This window comes from Alexandromys fortis, unplaced genomic scaffold (assembly GCF_014885135.2).
Source record: "Alexandromys fortis isolate MF-2015 unplaced genomic scaffold, M_Fortis_MF-2015_v1.1 scaffold_148, whole genome shotgun sequence".
In the NCBI taxonomy this organism is placed as follows: domain Eukaryota; kingdom Metazoa; phylum Chordata; class Mammalia; order Rodentia; family Cricetidae; genus Alexandromys; species Alexandromys fortis.
The window spans coordinates 3,769,280-3,791,839 of NW_026068019.1; the positions used below are offsets into that span (position 1 = coordinate 3,769,280).

Consider the following 22,560-nt stretch of genomic DNA (forward strand, 5'->3'; position numbering starts at 1 on the left):
TGTATGTATGTACATGTGTGTATGTGTGTTTGTGGTTTTTTGAGACAGAGTCTCTCTACATAGTCCTGGCTGTCCTGGAACTCATTATGTAGGCCAGGCTGGCCTCAACTCACAGAGATCTGCCTGCCTCTGACTCCCGTGTGTTGGGTTTAAAGGCATGCACCACTGTGCTCGGCTTGAAAGAGTTTAATAAAATTAAAAAAAAAATATTAACACTTTGTGGGAGCCTAGGCAGTTTGGATGCTCACCTTACTAGACCTGGATTGAAGTGGGTGGTCCTCGGACTTCCCACAGGTCAGGGAACCCTGATTGCTCTTTGGGCTGATGAGGAGGGGGACTTGATCGGGGGAGGGGGGGGGGAGGGAAATGGGAGGCAGTGGCGGGGAGGAGGCAGAAATCTTTAATAAATAAATTAATTAATTAAAAATAAATAAATAAAACTAAAAAAATATTAACAAAACATGGCAGACACACAGGAAACTGCATCTGTGGCTGTGTGAAAAAAAAAAAGATCCCTCAAAGAGTGGCACAATTAAGAGGTGTGACCTTATTGGAGGAAGTGTGTCACTGTTGGGTGGGCTTTGAGGTCTCCTAGACCCAAGTTATATCCAGTGTCACAGTTCGCTTTCTGCTGTCTGCAGACTGAGATGTAGACCCCTCAGCTCCCCCCAGCACTATGTCTGCCTGCATGCTGCCATGTCCCGCCATGATATCAAACCCCTGAACCTCTAAGCAAGCCACTGCAATGAACATTTTCCTTTATAAGAGTCATTGTGGTCATGGTGTCTCTTCACAGCAATAGAAACTCTAGCTCAGACACCACTAAAGTTCAAGGTAACATAAGAACTATGTGGATATACTGAAAACTATGGCCTTGTATCAAAGTATAAATTCCAGTTGCATTTCCTGAGAAACCTCCATACTGCTTTCCAGAGTGGTTGCACAAGTTTGCATTCCCACCAGCAATGGATGAGTGTACCCCTTTCTCCACAACCTCTCCAGCAAAGGCTATCATTGGTGTTTTTGATTTTAGCCATTCTGACAGGTGTAAGATGGTATCTTAAAGTTGTCTTGATTTGCATTTCCCTGATCGCTAAGGAAGTTGAGCATAACCTTAGGTGTCTTTTGGCCATTTGAACTTCTTCTGTTGAGAGATCTCTATTCAGTTCAGTGCCCCATTTTATAATTGGGTCGATTAGCCTTTTACGGTCTAAAAGTTCTTTATATATTTTGGAGATCAGACCTTTGTCAGTTGCGGGGTTGGTGAAGATTTTCTCCCAGTCAGTGGGTTGCCTTTCTGTCTTAGCGACAGTGTCCTTTGCTTTACAGAAGCTTCTCAGTCTCAGGAGGTCCCATTTATTCAATGAGGCCCTTACTGTCTGTGCTGCTGGGGTTATACGTAGGAAGTGGTCTCCTGTGCCCACGTGTTGTAGAGTACTTCCCACTTTCTCTTCTATCAGGTTCAGTGTGTTCAGACTGATATTGAGGTCTTTAATCCATTTGGACTTGAGTTTTGTGCATGGTGATAGATATGGATCTATTTTCATTCTTCTACAGGTTGACATCCAGTTTTGCCAGCACAATTTGTTAAAGATGCTCTCTTTTTTCCGTTGTATACTTTTAGCTCCTTTATCGAAAATCAGGTGTTCATAGGTTTGTGGGTTAAAGTCAGGGTCTTCTATTCGATTCATTGGTCGACTTCTCTGTTTTTATGCCAATACCAAGCTGTTTTCAATACTGTAGCTCTATAATAGAGTTTGAAGTCAGGGATGGTAATGCCTCCAGATGTTCCTTTATTGTATAAGATTGTTTTGGCTATCCTGGGTTTTTTGTTTTTCCATATAAAGTTGATTATTGTCTACTCCAGATCTGTGAAGAATTTTGATGGGATTTTGATGGGGATTGCATTGAATCTATAGATTGCTTTTGGTAGAATTGCCATTTTTACTATGTTGATCCTCCCAATGCAAGAGCAAGGGAGATCCTTCCACTTTCTGGTGTCCTCTTCTATTTCTTTCTTCAAAGACTTAAAGTTCTTGTCAAATAGATCTTTCACTTCCTTGGTCAGGGTTACCCCAAGATATTTTATGCTCTTTGTGGCTATCATGAAAGGTGATGCTTGATCAACCTACCCATGGACCCAGCAATACCACTCTTGGGAATATACCCAAGAGAGGCCTTATCATACAACAAAAGTATATGCTCTACTATGTTCATAGCAGCATTGTTTGTAATAGCCAGAACCTGGAAACAACCTAGATGCCCTTCAAGTGAAGAATGGATGAAGAAAGTATGGAATATATACATATTAGAGTACTACTCAGCAGTAAAAAACAAGGACTTCTTGAAGTTTGCAGGCAAATGGATGGAAATAGAAAACACTATCCTGAGTGAGGTAAGCCAGACCCAAAAAGAGGAACATGGGATGTACTCACTCATATTTGGTTTCTAGCCATAAATAAAAAACGTTGAGCCTATAATTCGGGTTCTTAGAGAAGCTAAATAAGAAGGAGAACCCAAAGAAAAACATATAGGCATCCTCCTGAACATTAACCTTCATCAGGCGATGAAAGGAGACAAGAGACAGAGACAGAGATCCACATTGGAGCACCAGACTGAAATCTTAAGGTCCAAATCAGGAGCAGAAGGAGAGAGAGCATGAGCAAGGAACTCAGGACCGCGAGGGGTGCACCCACACACTGAGACAATGGGGATGTTCTATCGGGAACTCACCAAGGCCAGCTGGCCTGGGTCTGAAAAAGCCTGGGTTAAAACCAGTCTCGCTGAACATAGTGGACAATGAGGACTACTGAGACCTCAAGAACAATGGCAATGGGTTTTTGATCCTACTGCACCTATTGGTTTTGTGGGAGCCTAGGCAGTTTGGATGCTCACCTCACTAGACCTGGATGGAGGTGCGTGGCCCTTGGACTTCCCACAGGGTAGGGAACCCTGATAGCTCTTTGGGCTGACGAGGGAGGGAGACTTGATTGGGGGAGGGGAGGTGGCGGTGGGGAAGAGACAGAAATCTTTAATAAATAAATAAATAAATAAATAAAAAAGAAAAACAAATGCTTAGAGTAAATGGTTAAAAAAAAATAAATTCCAGTTGCAAAGTCTGATGGCTACTCTAAAAGGTGCGTGACTTTTTCACCCAACTCCAAAACACTAGGAGTTTGCAAGAGGTGAATTTAAATCAATGAAAGGACTCCCCTGACCTCCTCATCATATGATAAAAATGTTCAAACAAACAAAAAAGTTGCAAGAGCTGTACAATGAATTCCCAAATATTGCTAATGAAGCTAAACAGAAGACAGTTTTCTGTGTTTGTGGCTTAATACATCTGTCCATGCATCTGTTCCTCTCTCTTTCCCATTGGCCTTTTGTTTCCAAAATAAAATGCAGACAGCAATATACTCTACTACCAATCAACTCATCAGGCACATTACTAATGTCGTGCAACATCTGTGATTTTTACAAGAGAAGTTCAACTTATCTGTATGTATTTTCTCCAGAGAAAAGTTGCTGATTCCAGAAAGATCAGAACAACTCATATCTAATTATTTCTGGATACCTATAAACCTTGATACTGGTGGAAAGCCTTTCAATCTTGAAGAACTGAGGAGCCTTTATGGCAGTGGTTCTCAGCTTGTGGGTTGTATATCAGATATTTACATTAAGATTCACAATAGCAAAACTACAGTTATGAAGTGGCAACGAAATAATAGTCTGGTTTGGGGATCACCACAAGATGAGGAACTGTCTTAAAGGATTGAAACATTAGGGTGGTTGAGAATCACAGCTTTAAGGCATTGTCAGATGTGGGCTTGGCAAAGCCACGTACTTCTCAGTGAATATGAATTGAATTTGAATATGAAGCAACTGACTCCCAGAGCTGTGTACGGGTTGCTTCAGAGTAAAGGAGCTGCAGCCAGAGCAAACCAGCTCTGACAGCTTCACAGCAAGCATCACGGTGTCCCCCCCCCCAACTCTGTAGGTCAATAATGCAAGGTTTGTAGGTGAAGAGGTGCCGAATGCATTCCTCACAGACTCCCTAGAAGAGGGTAACAAGGGGACCAGTTGGGCAACAAGGATGGAGAGGAAGGGCTCCTATGTAAAAGAACTCTCTTTATGTATAGAGAACAAATCGCTGTGTTCCTGTTCATCTTCTGATTCCCTGCTAAATGGGTTAAAGTTGTTTGCAATAGGTGGCAAAAACAAACAAACAAACAAAATATAATTGGAACTATTAGGACAACCAGAGACAAATCATTTCAGTTAGTAACAAATTTGGGCTTTAAAAAGCCTTTGAAATGTTCCTAATTATGGCAGTTTTTGATAGGTTACCTCTTGCTGGTTGATTCCAAAGTTAAAGGAGGGGAGAGGTGATGAGGTGTAACTTAAAAGTTTGCCAGAGGGTGTATGTGTGGCATATGCACAGGCCTGGGTTTGATCCCTAGCCCTAGGAAACAAAAAAACCAAAAAAAAAAAAAAAAAAAAGAACCCGGTTAAGATGATGTCCAAAGATACATTCCTCCAAATGCTTACTGCTAATGAAAAAAATATGTAGACTTTATTTGAACCCTGGAAAAAGTCAACCAAAGAGTTAGGCCTTTGCTCACACCAAAGCAGACACTCTGGTAACAGACAAATGTAGGTATCTAATGGACTTCAACTTTTATTCATTTATTATTTTTGTTTATTCATATGTGTTTTCAGTTACATGCATGCCAAAGTACACCAAGGAGGAAGTCGTTTCTCCCCATCTGTCTTGTTGAGGCAGGCTCTGATTTTTCATCCTACACTGTATCCAGGCCAGCTGCGGTTACAAACGTGGGCCACCACATCCAGCTTCTCCTCTGGGTTTCTGGGATCAAATTTGGATCATCATAATGAATTCTGCCTGCAGAGCCATCCCTCAATGATGGAATTTTTGCTTTCTATTTTGAGGTTATGTCTGCTACAGCAGTGGTTCTTAATTGAGACTTTACCCATAGGGATATTTGCCGGTGTATGAAGATGTCTATGACTGTCCCAGATGGAGGTAGGGTGTCTACTCAGCAGGGACCAGGGATGTGGCTGAACATCCTACAGTCCACAGGGCAATTACCACAGGAAAAGTGACCCAGCCTCAGATGTCAACAGTCTCCAAAATACTTTAAATTTGATTGAAAGAGCACATTGAAGAATCTGACCCATTTCAGGAGTGGCCTTAAATTTTATTTCAGGCCCCTTTGAGACCCTGGAGAAGAGTCTTGCCCTTGCCCTATGCCTGTGCACACAAATACAGGGGGCAGAATGCCATGCCCGCATGACTGTCAGCGGATAGCCAAGCCATCTCTCCATATCTAAAGGACAAATAGACAGCTTCACAGTAGAAAATCCACTTCCATAGCTAGGTGCTCTACTTCAAAATCAGCTTTCTTTGGCATTCAGTTTGTGTGTCTCGGAGACACTCCCACCCCATTGTGAATCTGGCTTTTGATGCTTATTACAGTGTGATATTTTTCTTTCGGCCACTATCTTCATTGCTTAAACATGGCTCAGTCATTATCTCTTTGGCCACAGGGATCTTATTTAGGAAGAAGGTGGCACACTTCATAACTAAGCAACAAATCCTCTTGAAAAGTGGAAATACACCTTGGGTCTCCCATTCCCAGAGTCTGTTTCTGAATTAGAGGTGTAGTTTACAGGGTCAACCCAATATAGTATCAGAAAACTTGAATGAACGGGAAGATGAAACTGGGTGGTGGGGAATCCATCCTGCAGCTGCTCTGGTCAGTACACAAGCATTCTGTTCTTTTTGGTTTCTCTTCATAGAGTAAACAAAACAAAACAAAACAAAAACAACAAATGAAGAACCCCAGTTCAGCTTCCCAGTCAACAATTACTTGTGATGTTGTGGAATATTAGTTGAAGATGTGTTACATTCGTTTATGCTCTGGAACATTTATTTAACAATGCAAAGATGTGTTGCAGTCTTTTGTGTTGCATTTGTTTAACAATTGTGAAGCTGTGATTGGTCTAATAAAGACCTAAATGGACAATAACTAGTCAGGAGAAGAACAGGCAGGGCTGCCGAGCAGAGAGAACAAATAGAAGAAAAATAGAAAAAGGAAGAGCGAGAAAAGGAAAAGGAGAGAGGGCACCAGGATCCAGTTTCCCAGCCATCTAGCAAGCCTCAGAGTAAGAAGTAAAGAAAGGCATACAGAGTAGAGAAAGGTAAAAGCCCAGAGACAAAAGGTAGATGGGATAGTTTAAGTTAGAAAAGCTGGCAAGAAACAAGCCAAGCTAAGGCCCGACATACATAAGAATAAGCCTCTGTGGGATTGTTTGGGAGCAGGATGGCAGCTCCACCAAAGAGTAAAGAATAATAATAATAATACCCCAACTACATTGTGACTTTATTTTATTCAAGTGTTTCTAAAACAACACACAGGAAATGATCTTGAAAAGCTCACAGTGGGGAGTGTGTGTGACTTCTGCAAGCCTGCATGGAGAAGTCAGATGTCCCTTGCTGTAGTTAACAAACCCAGAGTAACAGGAAAAAGAAGTGGGATGGAGTGTAAGACTACACTCTCTATAGTGTACAGAACCAAACTTACAGTACCTCTAAGTGCAATGTGGTATGTTTGATGTGAAGATGGCTCTATTCAGTGGATGTTTGCATTTTCCTTCATTTTCCTAAAATAAACCAAGGGAAGTGTTAGAAGACACTGATCCAAGTGATTCATTAGTGAATGCCGTCTACTGAGAACTTTTTTACAGGTGTGTGTGTGTGTATGTGTGTGTGTGTCTGTGTAGAAAGCATGGGTGTGCAAGTGCAGATGGATGTGTTTGTGTAGATGTAGAGGCCAGAGGTTGGTGTTGGACATTTTCCTCTACCACTCCATTTTATTTACTAAGGCAGATTCCGCCACTGAGTCAGGTCTAGGGACCCAGCTTGTATATCTTGTCTTTCGTTTCTATCTCACTGGCGCTGGGATTATAGGTGAGCTGCTGTGTGGATGCTGATGCTGGGGATCCGAATTCTGGATCTCAGGCTTGTGTGCCCACCATTTTATCCCCGGAGCTAGCTCTCCTGCCTGAGAATTTATTAGGAAGGAAAAACACAGAAATCAGAGGAAATTGCAAACCTTGTAGTAATGTAGATGTTTAAGGGTAATAGGGACGAAAATAAATAATACCTTCTGCTAGGGGAGGCTGCTTGTTCATTTCCTGGCTGCTCAGACTCCCGAAATAATCACACAGAAATTATATTGTTGAAATCACTGCTTGGCCAACCACTTAAGCGTATTTCTTGCTAACTCTTATATCTTAAATTAACCCATTTCTATTATTTTATATTTTATTGTGAGGTTGGTGGCCTACTGGCAAGGTTCCAGCTGGCGGGGCTCTCGTCTTTCTCCTATGGTGGCTTCATGGCTTCTCCCTGACTCCACCTACTCTCTTTATATCTTTTCCAGCCTGGCTATTTTCTTTTAAGCCATTGGCTGAGAGCAGCTTCTTTATTCATTAACCAATAGAAACAACACATATACAGAGGGACTTCCCATAACCTTCTTAGCCTCACAATTCTCAACAGACTGCTTTGTGCCCTAGTGAGAGATGAAATCTATCTTGCAGTTTGACCCTCCTCTTTGAGTGATCATGAAGAGAAGCTTGAGGAAGCACAGCAGCCACCTTGTCTTCACCCTTATCTAATCTACATGTAAGACCATTCTGGGGCCCTGCAACTTGAAAGGTGCTGCTTAGCTTTTGAATCTGTGAGGGCCACCCAATGAGCCCAAGGTGGGGCTGGCAGAGGGAGCAAGCAGGTATCCAATTCTCTCCCTGCTTAGGATAAAGACACTGCTTGTCCCTTCTGAATCTACCAAGGGAGGAAAGGCACATCATGGAATGATAAGTGACACTTGGTCTCAGTCTCAGGGGACAACAGAAGGTAGTGAGGATTTAGGGCACCTGAGAGGCCCTTGCTCGTTGGTTCAATTAAATGCTGCCTTGTGGTTTGCAAATCTAGGATGTGCAGGTCTGATTTTCCTACAAGAATCAGAAAAACTAGATGTTAAAGTGGAAGTTGGGTTTGTACATTGCTTTTACAAATAGCTAAAAAAATTTTTTTTTGAAAAACTTTAAGTGCCAGCTGCGGCACCAACAAATATAGCCACGGGCTGTGTTGTTCCAAGAAGCCTCTGATCTGTACAAGGAGGTAGACTTGATTAGTGCACGCGAACGTCACTGTCGGGAAGGCTTGGGGACTTGCTGTTAATTATCGTCTGTCATTAGGTAGGTTCTCTCAGATAAGGGGGAAATGTGCAAAGGCAACGGTGAGGGCAGTATCCGTGACATCTTCACAGGGATTGTGTTCTTCTATTCGCTGCTTCATGCCAGGGACAGAGCTTGGGGTGGCTATGTGAAGCAGGGTTGTGTTTGGACCTGTAAGAACATCTGTGATAGACATTGCTGGTGTCATCCATGTGGCATTCTGACTGTTCTCTTACTGCCCACACAGTCCTCAGTTCAAAATTTGGTGGAATGATTCAGACATGGTCTGAGTTACAACAAAGGTACCGTAGCTTGGAAATGTCCAGATGACAGAAGAGATTTTCGAGATTTTTTTTTAAAAAGTGTAGGTGGTTGGGCTTTTGTTCACATTTTATTAAAGTAGTAACTACCTCCTCAAAATGCCAAACATTAAATTTTAGGACAGAAACTATCATGATAGACATAACCCTGCTGGGCATTGTGGCCCATGTCTGTATTTGCCAGTATTCAAGAGGGGATTGAGGCAGAAAGGTTTAAAAACAAAAAAGAAGAAATCAACCATGACAACATATTTGTTTGCAACAATAAAACTGGGACGTGTTGGGTCTCAAGTGTTTCTTGTTTTTCATATGTTGAGGCAGTTCTAGAAAATTTTGTATTTTTCCTAGTCATTGAATGTTTTTATGGTGTGTGTGCTCACCCGTGCGTGTGTTGTGTGTGTGTGTGTGTGTGTGTGTGTGTGTGTGTGTGTGTGACTTCAGGCACGCTCATGCCATAGCGCATATGCACAGGTCATAGGACAATCTCAGGTGCAATTTTTACCTCCCACCTTGTTTGAGACCATGCAGGCAGGCTAGTTGGCCTATGGGGTACCCAGATCTTCTCCTGTCCCTGTCTCTTATCTGGCTGTGGGAACAGTTGTTGCCACCCCTGGCTTTATATGGGTTCTGGGGGTCCAAACTCAGGTCCTCACACTTGTATGACAAGTACTTCACTCACTGAGCAATCTCCCCATGCTATGTATTTTCTTTCTGGAACAATGAAAGAATATAGCACCAAATGAATGAGATGTTTACACACTTTAATTTGTATTTTTCAGTTTTAATTATACAACTATATGTAACTTACATTACATTTAGTGGTGGGGAATTATCTTTTTACCTAAAATTCTGGTGAATACTGAATGTTTGTATGATTATTAATAAGACAGTAAGATAAACAATAAGATCAATAAATACATGCTCTGTTTCTCTCTCCCTTCTTCCTTCTTTCTTCCCTCCCTCTTTTCTTCCTTCCTTCCTCCCTCCCTTCTCTCTCTCTGTCTCTCTCTCTCTTTTTTCTTTTTCTTTTTCTTTTTTTCTTTGAAACAGGGTCCCTCAATATAGCCCTGGCTGTCTTGGAACTCTCTGTGTAGACCAGGCTGGCCTTGAACTCACAGAGATCCACCTGCTTCTACCTCCAGAGTGCTGGGATTAAAGGTGTGTACTACTAGACCTGGGGTACATGCTCTGATTCCTGGGCTACAAATCAGAAGCAAATATGGAAAAGAAGCTGCTAGGCGTTTTGGTGAGATATAACTGGCAAGGGTCAGATATTGTGGGAACTGGCACATTTGTAAAATCCCCACAGGTTACCACAGAAGCTGTTGTGCTCTGGTTCTAAATTTACAACCAACTTGGTTTCAGTTACTATTTCAAGTCTTCAACATCCTTGTTGTGACCAGCAGGTCCATTCACAAGACTTTTAGAGAAGATACTTCCCTGTGACTTGGTTTCAGGGATGTTAGGAACTGGCAAGCATTATTCCTGGAATCTCATAGTGAACTTTGATCTAGAAAGACGGAGATAGAGGGAAGTAGACAGTTTCTCATGAAGAAATCGAGTAGGAGACCGGGAGAAATGGGCAGAATAAGACTGGTGCGTCGGGCCACAAAAGAGGAATTAATGAATGGAAATTCCCTCAAGTGTGAGCCCATTAGGATGCCTGGCAATATCATTCTCTGTCCCCTGGGCCATGCCACTGGAGACTGACACCTGCTTATTACTCCTCTCTATTGGAGCCAAACCTGTCTTCTAAATGATCACAGAATATCCTCTTTAAAAATCTTTGCACGGTTCCCTGTTGGGTTACATAGCTCTAGGATCTTAGCCATGGTATACAAAACTTTTGATAAATGATCCCTTGCCCTAGGCCCACCCCTTACCTCAGGCCCACCCCTTACCCAAGGCCTACCTCCTTCCCCCAGACCCACCTCAAGCCCTCCCTCTGCTCCTCCATGCATTAGAATATTATGAAAATGGATGTCTTTTTCCTAGTCCCCTCTGCACATTGTCTTTTACTGTTTTTTAAAGTGCTGCTCCACCTGTGACACGTTTTAGACTGGCAATAGCAATGCACCTTTTCAGTAATTCTCCACCCTCCAAGACCTTCCAGACAAGACTTTGGCACCCTGTGAACTGGTTTCCTCTCTGCGTTGTGTGATTTATATCGCTGCCTGGATCTGTCTCCCTGGGAGTTTCTTAAGAACGGGACTGCACTTTTAGAGACCCTCTATGCAGAAGTGTGTCTGATACCTCAATGTGGCTCTCTCTCTCTCTCTCTCTCTCTCTCTCTCTCTCTCTCTCTCTCTCTCTCTCTCTCTTTCTCTGACAACACATTTTTTTTTTTTTTTGCTCTTCCAACATGACTTTTAAACTTAGGGTTTGTTTCTGCTTTTTCCTATTTCTTGGTCTCCTCTAACTGTTACTTCATGAAAAGCTATCTTCCGTTCCTTCTATCCTTTTCCTCCACCTCTGGCTAGACGCACCATCAGATTCCTGACTCTCAGAAGTGTGTAACTTTGGAAGCTAGCCATAGCCAACCTGCACTACCAACTTTTAAACTAGTGGTTTTTAACCTGTGGGTCGCTACTCCTCTGGGGTTGCAGACCAAATGACCCTGTGTATCTGATATTTACACAATTTACGATTCACAACAGTAGCAAAATTATAGGTATGAGGTAGCAATGGAGTAATTTTATGGCTGGGGGTGAGCACAACATGGGGAACTGTGTTAAAGGGTTGCAACTTTAGGAAGGTTGAGAACCAAGCTCTAAATGCTTGAGAAATCCCAGAGTTCTTTGCAGTATGTTGACAGATACTGGGCTCCTGTCTCCCATATGAAAATATGTTGTTAATCCATACATAATATTGTCTTAATGGAAGGAAACTGTATTTTAAATTCCAGAAGTCTACTTTGCAAATTCTGTTGGGAAGATTTCATAAGTCCAGGACTTCTTAATTTTAAAATCGTGTCGTGGTTTGCGCTCTCCAACTTTCCACACGGGAATTCTTTTGTTCCAGTGAGGAAGACAGAGTGACTTCTTTCCTGTTGGACACTGTCAGTGAACCTTAGGGAAACTAAGTGGGACCTGCAGTACCACAGAATGTTCTAGTAACTTATGCTTTATTTTCAGTAGGCATGAGCTATGACTTCAGGAGCCAGAAAGTTGATGTCTTAGCTGTGGGGATGAGCCATGTCACAGCCTCTTGACTTGTTTTCCTTCCTTTTAGAAAAAAAAAAGAGAAGAAGAAGAAATATTTGTGATAGGATAGATACCTGAAATAAAAAGAGAACAGCAGTGTCACCAAGGGGAACTCTCCAGCTGGATGGTTCAAGCTGTCCAAATGTAACTAAAAGCAAAGGAAGAATTTAAAAGACTCTTTTTTTTTTAGTTCTTATGTTTGGCTTTTAGTCAGTTCCAATAAAAAGTCTAGCTCCAAATCCCCGATTCAGAAGCAATTTAAAGCGAGATTTTACCGTCTCATAAAAGAGTACTATAAACACGCAGGTTTCTAAATAGGAACAAGTGTTTTCACTTACGTGTTAGCACAGGACAGCTTCAGCTGGAGAAGGAAAACAATCCTCATTACTGGTTCTGGTGGATTTATTATCTGTGCACATGAAACTGGTATCAAAAAGTTGAAAAAAGTTTATCTTTTAAAACTTATCACTGACAATGATAAAATTGCTGAGGTCATAAAATTAGTAATGACAATAAAGCGCTCTATGCCCCCTTGTGTTATTCTTTTTTAATTTAGTTTTATGTTATGCATGTGTGTGTTGTACCTACATGTGTGTCTGTGCACCACATGCATACCTGGTACCCATGGAGACCAGAGAGAGGACATCAGATGACCTGGACCTGGAGCTTGCTGTGAATTGCCCATAGGTGGGTGCTGATAATTGAGCCCGAGGCCTCTGAAAGAGCAGCCAGTGCTCTTAACTAAGCACTGAGTCACCTCTCCGGTCCCTGCTCTGTCCTGACTAAGTGTTGGGTTAGTATACAGTGTGATGAGTCTCATTGTGGCATCTTCACACATATGTGTCACTAGACTCTGCATGTGCTCCCATGTCCCCTCCCCAGCTGGGCCGAGTCCCTATCTTTCCCAGCTACTTTCTCCTCACGTGTTTTCTTACCACACGCCTTCCATCACTCTTTCCATTTTCCATTCTCCTCTCTCATGTTCATCTTTCTAATTTTATGGACTACGGCCCCTATGATTTTTTAATGGTTTCATTTACTTATGCAGTTTTGTTATATTTGAGATTGGAATCTAGCTACATCACCCAGTTTAATCTCCAACTTCTGGACTTAAACCAGTCTCCCAGATAGCATCACCACTCCTGGCTTGATTTGGGAATTTTTCAAAAATTCACAACTGAGTTCGTTATGGTGGGATATGCCTAGAGTCCCAGAACTGGGATTTTGGAAGGAGGAGACTCATGAGTTCCAGGATAGCCTGGACTACACAGCAAGCTCAAAACCAGCTTGTACATACTGCAACCCTGTCTAAGCAAGCAAACAAACAAACCAAAAGATGAGTAATTTCATTAAATCCAAGGACTGGGTGGCGGATGTGGCCTAGTGATAGAGCAGTTGTCCAGAATGAGTGAGTGGGGTCGGGGAAAGGGGAGGGGTGGGACAAGGAATCAGCTCAGAATCCCTCTCATGAGGGTTCGCTGTATTTTGGCAACAATTAATAAGATTTTAGCTGCATGTTTATTTACTGCTGGAGTGCTGGGGAAGGACAGGGCCTCTAGAGTGGATTTTTTGTGGGGTGAAGGTGGGAGATAAGAAGCTCAGACAGTGACTGGCATGGAAAACATTAAAAGTGACCCTTTCTCCTTGTCCTCCTCTGCTGCCACCATCCTCACCATCATTGCCATTATTATCATCATTGAATTTACTCTGATGGAAGTGGAACAATTTTCAGAGGAAGGTAGGCGTGTAGCTCTTCCGGGTGACTTCACACCAGATCCTTCTAGGGTGTTAGGATCACCAACAGGGTTACTGTGAGGACAAGACTGGCATCTTGAGAAGAATATACTGATTCTTTTTATTATTATTATTATTATTAGAAAATAACTATTTTGTTCAAAGTCACAAATCTTAATTTCTGGGCTCAAACATTTCCTAGCTGCTCTCTCATTTTGGAAAGTTATTTTTAGTTAGAATATGGGGTTAGCATAGTAAGTCCTAAGCCTTTGGTGTGGATGAATGCGTCTGTATGCCCCTACCCACGGGTGTCTACAGCGTGTGTAACATGTGTGTATGGCTTTACTTCACACTTAGCTCCTTCCAAATGCCAGGAAAACACCTCTGAGTTGGACTTTGGAGTTTCATAGTTTATTACTAGAGTGTCCCCTGGACTTCCGTATTCAACTTGCGTCAGCTAGCGCTAAGTGCAGTAATTTGACTGGTAGCGTTAAATGCCAGCAACTAAGGAGAAAACACACAGCTGAACTTTGCTATTTTATTGTTACCCCCACCGCTTCCCCAAATGCAACAAGGTCTTGTGAGTGAGATGAACTCTGAGCTGCTCCTGTTTGGTACTTGGTACCAGTGCTCCCCTGGGTTGCCAAGGCTCCGTAACAATGAAGCTTATTCATCTATAGACAATATAGCCAGTGATAGATGCTTAAGAGTCAGCACAGGCAGTCGTGAGCATGTGTTCTCGACAGTGCCTAGAAATGCATTTAATCAGATCATGGGCAGGAGGATAAATTTTGGAGTCAGATTTGGGATTTTAGGAATTTGCTATTGGACAATCAATTCAACTTCTTTAGGCCTCTATATTGCTATTTATGCCATAAAGCTAACAATACTTACTTAGGCTTTTGAATTTTATTAGACTAGCTATCAGATACTCTCCCAGAATGTTACATTCATGCTGTATTTCTAGCAATAAGTGCTATTTTTACATGCTATTATTGCTTTTTTTAAATTCTGGACAAAATATCCTACTAATTTTAGTTAATATCCTATTAGTTTAGTAAACTCTTTTAGAAGAAAATGATGAGTGAACAGGTAGCACATAACTTAAGACCCGGGAAAATCTTATTAAATAAGCCTGTCAGGAACAGAATGTAGTTTCAGAGTTGAAGAACACACTATTTTCATTGTGCGATGACCTTTGGACTCATACTCAGCCATGCAAAATGTGGGGATTTTGTTCTTTATGTTATCCCTTATGGCCTATGGACAAGGATTTACCCTTGCTCTAAACACAGGGCCCATCCTCCATGATCCAACTACTCCAGCAGGTCTGTGACACAAACAGCTTTGACAAGGATGAGAACAAAACTGACGGAGCATGCTGGGAAAGCAACTGATCAGAGGAAGCAGGGTAGAGAGAGGAATCCAAAGAACGGAGTGAGGGGTGAGCTTGGAAAAGCTGGGACTGAAAGCTGAAGCAATAAGACCCAAGTTGAAACAACAAAAACAAAAACTAACTAGAAAGTGGGAACTAGCAAGAGAATAGCAGTGCCACTTTGTAGTTTTCTCTGTTTGTTTATTCAATCTTTTTCAAGACAGCAGGTAAATGAAGGTACCAGAGGGTAAATGGTTAGCCAGAGAGGTGGGATGCCTGGTTGGGAAGGTGGTGATCATGGTGGGTGATGGGTTGTAGCTGCCAGATGAAATAACCTGAATCAACCCAATGGGTAAGAGAGAAGTGATTTCTCTGTTATTGGGTGGCTGTGTTTCCCTACCTTTGTTGCTGTTGTTGTTGAGGCAGTATTTTATTTGTTCCAGGCTTGCCTTGAACTTATTATTTAAGAAGATGATCATAAACTCCTGATCCTTCTACCTCCACTTCCAAAGTGCTGGCAATACTGGCATGTGTCACCATGCTCTGTGGTTTTCAACTTTCCTAATGTTGAAACCCTTTAATACAGCTCCTCGGGTTCTGGTGAGCCCTACTTCATAATTGTAAATTTGTTACTATTATGAATTGTAATGTAAATATCTGTGGGTTTTGATGGTCTTAGGCAAGCCCTGTGAAAAGGTCATCTGATCCCCCTAGGAGTCATGACCTAGAGGTTGAAAACCACTGGTTTACAGTGCTAGGGATCAGAACCAGGACTTTGTGAGCATGCTAGACAGGTACTGTAGCCACTAAGATATAGCTGCAGCCCCCAGTCACCGTCTTTGCTATATGCTTCTTCAGTTTCTTCTCCGTACCATAGCTGTAAGAAATTTTATGATTTCAGAATGATCCCACTTCTCTGCTATCCACTTCTAGGACCATAGTTTCCCCTTGTCCTTTGTCCTGTACTCCCCTTGTCCTTTGTCCAGTACTCCACCGTAGCCTATGCTGCTCCTCATGACTTAACTACTTCTATCTCTAGTCCTGTCCCTTGTCACAGCCGACTCTCAGTTGTCCCAAACATCTTTCACACCCTCCCCATTGCTGTCTTCTTGCCCACTTTTTGCCTAGCTAAGACTTTCTCAGGTCCTAGACTCAGTAAGCAACCCTTCCCAACACACTCTGTGCTGTGCTTCAGAGGTTATTTTACTGTTACTGCTTTTCTAGTTCTTTGTTACAGCATAGAAACAAGAATTGTATGTCTCTGGGTCATCTTCTCCATCCCCTGTCCTTCAGCAGCCACACTAGTACCTTGCTTAGCATCTCATATTTAATACATCCTTAGTATTTGTCACATAAATCACCTGGCAGAGCCTTAGCATTATTTCTTTTACAGAATTCAAGATTAAGGCTTTTTAATAATACTACCTGTTTTGCTATAGAATTTAGGTACTTACAAAAAATTATCTCCATATGAAGATCAGATATATGTAAAATAAAAAAGTGTATTTTGTTGGGCAAGGTTGCACTCAGCAGATAGAGGCAGGCAGATCTCAAAAGGTTTATGGCCAGTCTGGCCTACATACTTAGTTCCAGGAGAGTCAGGGATACATAGTGAGATCCTGTTCTCTTCCCCCAAAATAATTGCATTAAGAAACAAACAAACAAACCATGTTCATATATGTATAACGATGTTGTGTACTATGAGAAGAGAGGGTCTTTAAGAGATTTTGTTGAATCTTTTCTGGAAAGACAAAATGCTGTAAACAAGACCATCTTTGGGAATTCTAATAAGGCTAGCATCATTTCAAACTACTCCTTATTAGATATGGCATTTCACCTTATAAATCCTGCTCTCCTGGAGTTAGGAGAAGCCCTTGGTGAGGTGTTGGTATGGGATCACTGTGGGATTGGTGTGGGGTTGGTATGTCCCCAGGCATCTCTAGGAATTTAGTCTACAGCCTGACATCTTTCTCAGCTTTGCCTTGAGAATTTTCAGGAATGGCATTCCAGTACTGATAAGGTCATCTACCCAGGGCACACAACTCTAAAGCAATGCTATTCTTCTTTCCATTTTGCTTTTTTATCTTTAAATGCCACCACTTCTTGCCACGTCTATAAATTGGTTTTATACTTCAAATTTAGTATTCAATTTAAGAGACTTCAGGTTTAAGTAAAACTTTGCACATGTGACCAGTAATGTCAAAATCGGATTTTCCTTTTTGAAAAGTTCTAAGTCAAGAGCCTGAAGTGCTCATTTATAGATGTAGCTATTAATTAAAACTTGCATGAGACTGGCCTCTGTTTACTGCTCTTAAAATTGTGTGCATGTGTGATCATCTTAGCTAAACTTAGGGGAATATATTTTGATGATAGCATCTTCACAAGTTAAATTAATGTTAAGTCTTCTTGCTATATGAATATTGTGCCTTTGAAACCATGCTCGACAAAATCATTTAGAATGATGTTTTTTTTTTTTTGAAAATAATTTAAACTGTCAACACTATAGTAAGTCCTAAACTACCAGGAGACTCAAGAACCCAGGCTACAATAACACTGACATTCCTGTTGAGACAATACCACGTGATTTAGAGTCAGAGTGGTATTAACCACAGCAAAGTGCTTCAGAATTTGTTAACATTCTGGGTCAGTTCCTGGAAACTCTAAATGAGTAATTCATGGAGATAAGTATATAACTGAAGTAAGATTTTACATTATGCGAATAAAACTAAAACAATAACAACAAAAAACGAACTGTAGTGGTAAAACGGCACTGTTCCCTGAGGAACAGCAGTGGCCAGTGGGCCATGAGACCACTGAAGGCCATGAAGGCAATGGGGTCTCAGGCAGGGAGCCGCATGGAGGGTGAGAGGCCTGGGCAGGGCAGCCAGTCCCATGAGGAGCTGCAGCCCCCACGGGTGAGAGACAGATAGATAGGCACACCATGCAGCAGAGTGAGGTTGGATATTTATTTAGTGGGTTAAGGAAGGGAAAGGGGAGAAGCGGAGAAGGAGGAAGAGCAGAGAGAGGCACAGAAAGAGAAGGGGGAAGAGAAAGAGAACTAGATGGGGCAAGGAAAAGGAACCATAGCAGCAGCTACCTCTTCAGGGGAGAGACAGAAAAGGAAGGGGCTCAGACTGGAAGCAGAAGGAAGATCTGCCTGCCTTGTCAATGGATTGGGGAGGGAGTGGGTGGGGCTTGTCTCTTAAAAAGATAGGACAGACCATTACACAAACAAACAAACAAAACACATATGAGTTGTTTTAAGGTATATATAATAATTAAATTCTATTTATTATTATTCTGGGATGGGGTGTCCACATGCTATGGCATGTATGTGGAGGTCAATTTTGTGGAGCCACCCTCTCTCAAATTTTACCTGGATCTAGAGGGTTGAACTTAGGTCTTCCAGTTTTTGTGGAAAGCACTACCATCTGGGCCATTTCGCAGGCCCCTTAAAAAGCAGAATTTTAAAACTGCCAATTGGCTAAAAATAATCATGCCACCAAATGATTATTTTGAATAAGTTTCCCTTTTATTTGATCTTAAGGTTGAAGTTCACACCAAATCTCAATCATCACATAAACCTCTGGGAATAACTTTGTGATGCTTCAGCACCAGGTGGGGTCTTTAGTGTTTTTACTTACTAACTGGGTTCTTTTCTGATGTTTTACTTTCTTTTTCAGGGTTTCCAGAGCACATATAATTTGAGCTGAATGGACTAGTTCTTCGGTTTGATGCCCTTTCCGGGGATGACAACTGCCCTTGACATCTTTGCAGACCTGGAACTTTCTTTGTATGAAAATAGATTGTGAGTGATTTTTAAAAACAAATCCATTAAGATTACATAAGAAGCGACTCTAAATACACCCAGCAGAACAAAGGAGGCACACCCTGACATTAGTGAGAGCTATATGCTTGCATGATGAGATTATAGGTAACGTCTTTCATTCATTTTAAGACACGAATGCTATTGTTTTTGCACGGTGGAACCTTTGTTTTTAAAAATGCATTTGTAGACACAATAAAGCCCACGTGAGTGAAATGTGAGCAGGTAAATGTGCAGGAGACAAGGATAAGTGGAGACACAGACAGGCCTACTGATTGCAGAAACAGATTGTAACCCAATAGGCCAGTGCACTTGGCCCATTACAAACCAGATTCTTCACTGTTCACAAATACAGCTCCAAATACAGTGACAGGTCTTTAGTATAGGGTTCTTTCTAACCACTTGTGGGGAACTCAGCACTTCCAAGACAACTCAAGAATCATTTTGGGGTTTGGCCTGAAAAACCACTTACAGCCACAAACTGCTATTTCCAGCTAATTGTTCAGTCTCAACTTTGAAATACACTAATGGAGCTTACATTAGAGAAAAATCGGGGAAGTGCTGCCCAGAAGGTCCTAAACGAGGTATGAAATTCTTATTATGACTATGGATGGGCCCTGTTATATATGAAAGACTGACAGGAATTTTTAACGTTAATTTAAATTAGTGAATCAAACTGAAAAAGGAAAAAACCAAAACCTCTCAAGTATCTAAGGGATCTCTAATTCTCTCGCAAATTTGCACATATTCAGACAAACTTTGGGCAATCTTTTTACTCTGTTTATTCATAAAAACACTCATTCACAAAATTAAATAGGTTTTGAGGAATTTTCTATGGAGAGTTACAATCTTAGGCATTTGAAGAAAGATGAACCCAGGAAGAGAGTTAAGGCATGCTGAGCCAGAGGTGGCATGGGGAGAGATGTGGTTTTGGTGAAGGTAGATGGTCAGGAAATGTTTGCTGACATGAGGTGTAGAAGAGATGCCTCTGCATAACTGTGCGAGTTCCCTTGAAGTGTGCGAGTTCTCATGAAACCATTCTTTTTATCCTCCAGAAAGGACCCTAGTCACAACGACATGGCTGTATAGAATGAATTGACAAGAAATCTTCTTTTCTTTCATCTGGAATTAGATGAAGCTCATAGACTCAATATATGCCCAGTGTATAGATTCACCCAAATGCTGTCCTTTGCCGACCTCACTGAATGAATACAGCCATGTCTGTGGACATTAACCATTGTTCCCCCTGCCTTCTGCAGCCGACTCTGAGCCTGCAGAAGGTAAAGACAGAAGATTCCTTCCTTCACCTGGGTAGCTTTTGTTTCTAATGCATTGCCTGATGCTCATTGACTGACAGTCAAGTACACAACACTGGAGAGGGAAATAAACCTCGACTCAAACTGCTCTCCAGAAGAGTCTCTAATGGCTTTATTTATATACCTCACTATTCAAAGTGGATACTGCTTTACAGCGTGGTAGCCTCTGTGCTTCTCCATGTCCTATGATGATCTGGCATCAGAGGCTGGCGCTACGAAATAAGATGGTGTCATATTCCTAACAGGGACACTTTTTGAAACTGACTCTGAGATTCTGTCATCTCCAGTTGCCCCATGGCATTCTCTTACATCTATGAGTAATAATTATGGTGGCATGCTCTTTCTGAGATGCTCTAGAAGAGTAATGCCCTTAATACTAGATTAGGGGACAGTGCGGAGACAGCTCATAGGATTCATATCTGGGAGAATCGGACGAGGGAAAGGGAGGCCAGAAGTTTTGTTTTAATATGGGGGTCTTGCTTTTAGGCCTGAAAGATGGGATAGCTCGGATCAAACTGTTGAGTCTCTGTGAAGTCTATCTCTATGTAGAGAATAATAATTGCTGCCTCGCAGCATCATTATGAAGACCTCATCAACAGAGTTGGGGAATAGCACTAAAGCTTCTAGTGTTGTTTTGAATGAGAATGGCCCCATAGGCTCATACATTGGCGGAACTGTTTGGGAATGATTAGGAGTTGTGGTGTTTCTGGAACAGGTGTGGCACTAGGGGTGGGATTTGAGATTTGTAGCTAGCTCTCTCTCTGCCTTGGGATTGTACATCAGGCTGTAGTCTTGCTACTGTTCAGAGCACCCCTGCCTGTCACCATGTTCCTCACCATAGTGATCATAGACTCTAACCCTCTGGAACCATGAACCCCAATAGATATTTTCTTTTATAAGTTGCTTAGGTGATGGTGTCTCTTAACAGCAATAACAATGTACTAAGACAAGTACTGGTAGTAATAATGTTGCTGTCAGAAAGTTTAGGAAAAGTTCAGACTTTTTCTTATAGTTGCGGAACATTTGCATGATCAGTGAGGGTGATGCTTACAACTGCATTTGTATTCTAAAGTGTATGTCCCTAAATACATCTGCAGTGCCATTAAACTGAGTAAAGTGTGTGGCATTCCTGAATGCCTTGTTATGTAAGAAGAGGAAGAAAGTGCAAGCTATCATTTTAAAAATTGTTCAGTTGCAGAAAGGCATGGTGTTTAAGATAGAGCACCTCTGGGCTCTCACATCCCAGTGCATGCTAAGGGACGTTCTAGCCAGCTGTTTTATCTTATGGCAATTGAGATCATCTGCCTATGTGTACTTCTTGTAGAAAATGCAGTCAATGGCCGTTGGGCAGGCTTAGGAAAGCTAGGAAAGCCGTCCTTGGATGTGATCTAAATCTAGTCTGCAACAATCTTCTCTTCTTCTTTGTTTAGAGTTTTCTTGCAGTATAATTAGGAACAGAGGCTCCCACAGGGTGAGGGAAGCACTGGCTGCTACAACTATGGAGATGATCTGTCTACTGCTGGAAATGTCTCCAGACTTTTGACAACGGCTAAACAACCATGGGGTCCAGCGGCCTCGGGAAAGCAGCGACGCTAGATGAACTGCTCAGCACGTGCATTGAGATGTTCGGTACGAACCCTCCCTCCTTGGTCCCTTTGTATATCTTGAGGCTGTCGCTTGCTTCAGCTCACATGCAGGTTCTTTCTGGAATAGGTTTCAGTCTCTGGACCTTGGTGTCGGAGGGTGGACCCATTCTGTCTCTCCAGTTTCACTGGCTTCTGTATTTATTTTCCTTCACTGGCCACGGCTCATACTCCAGACAAACTATCTACTTACTTCTGGGATATTCCCTGTGTCATTTTCTACTTTCATGTTTTTCTCCTTTCATTAGAATTCTCTTTGAGGCCTTTAGTTGTCCTTCTAAATAGTCATAATTCCTACTAACCTATCAGAAATGGTGCTAACTTCTACCATTCCACTTCTCAGTGTATATTCTCATGCATGTGGTACATGCTGCAATGATTGCTTTGTTCCTTGACTTGTGTTTCTCTGTGTGTGTATGTATTGCACAATCCACTATAATCTTCACTTGTATATATCTCATATATATATCTATGCACCTTTGTAGTGGCATTTTGCTTATATTTTAATAAATAAAACTTGCCTGAGGATCAGAAAAGTAAGACAGTCACACTGGCCAGCCTTACAGACCAGGCAGGAATGACACACACCTTTAATCCCAGTAGCCACTCCAGCTTGCCATAGAAACGAGGCGGTGGCGGTGCACGCCTTTAATCCCAGCACTCGGGAGGCAGAGGCAGGCGGATCTCTGTGAGTTCGAGGCCAGCCTGGTCTACAAGAGCTAGTTCTAGGACAGGAACCAAAAGCTACGGAGAAACCCTGTCTCGGAAAATCAAAAAAAAAAAAAAAATGGGAAGAGACAGCTCTCATTCTTAGTCTCATTCTGAGATTCCTGGAGGCAGGATCGCCATTTTCATACTGATGTCAAGTTAAGAGGCAA

At 41.9% G+C, this 22,560-nt stretch overlaps 1 protein-coding gene across 3 annotated transcripts in view; it reads left to right on the forward strand.

The window, feature by feature from the left end:
- Rasgrp3 (RAS guanyl releasing protein 3) overlaps positions 1-22,560 on the forward strand; it is a 99,767-nt gene that overhangs the window by 39,648 nt on the left and 37,559 nt on the right. For 2 of the 3 annotated variants that reach the window (XM_050162981.1, XM_050162980.1), the window contains exons 2-3: positions 18,581-18,705; positions 21,470-21,668. In XM_050162981.1, coding sequence (XP_050018938.1) covers positions 21,599-21,668 — 70 coding nt within the window. In that variant the 5' untranslated portion in view covers positions 18,581-18,705; positions 21,470-21,598. Of the gene's footprint in view, positions 1-18,580; positions 18,706-19,778; positions 20,004-21,469; positions 21,669-22,560 lie in introns of all 3 variants that reach the window. The other variant, XM_050162982.1, reaches the window with a different exon arrangement.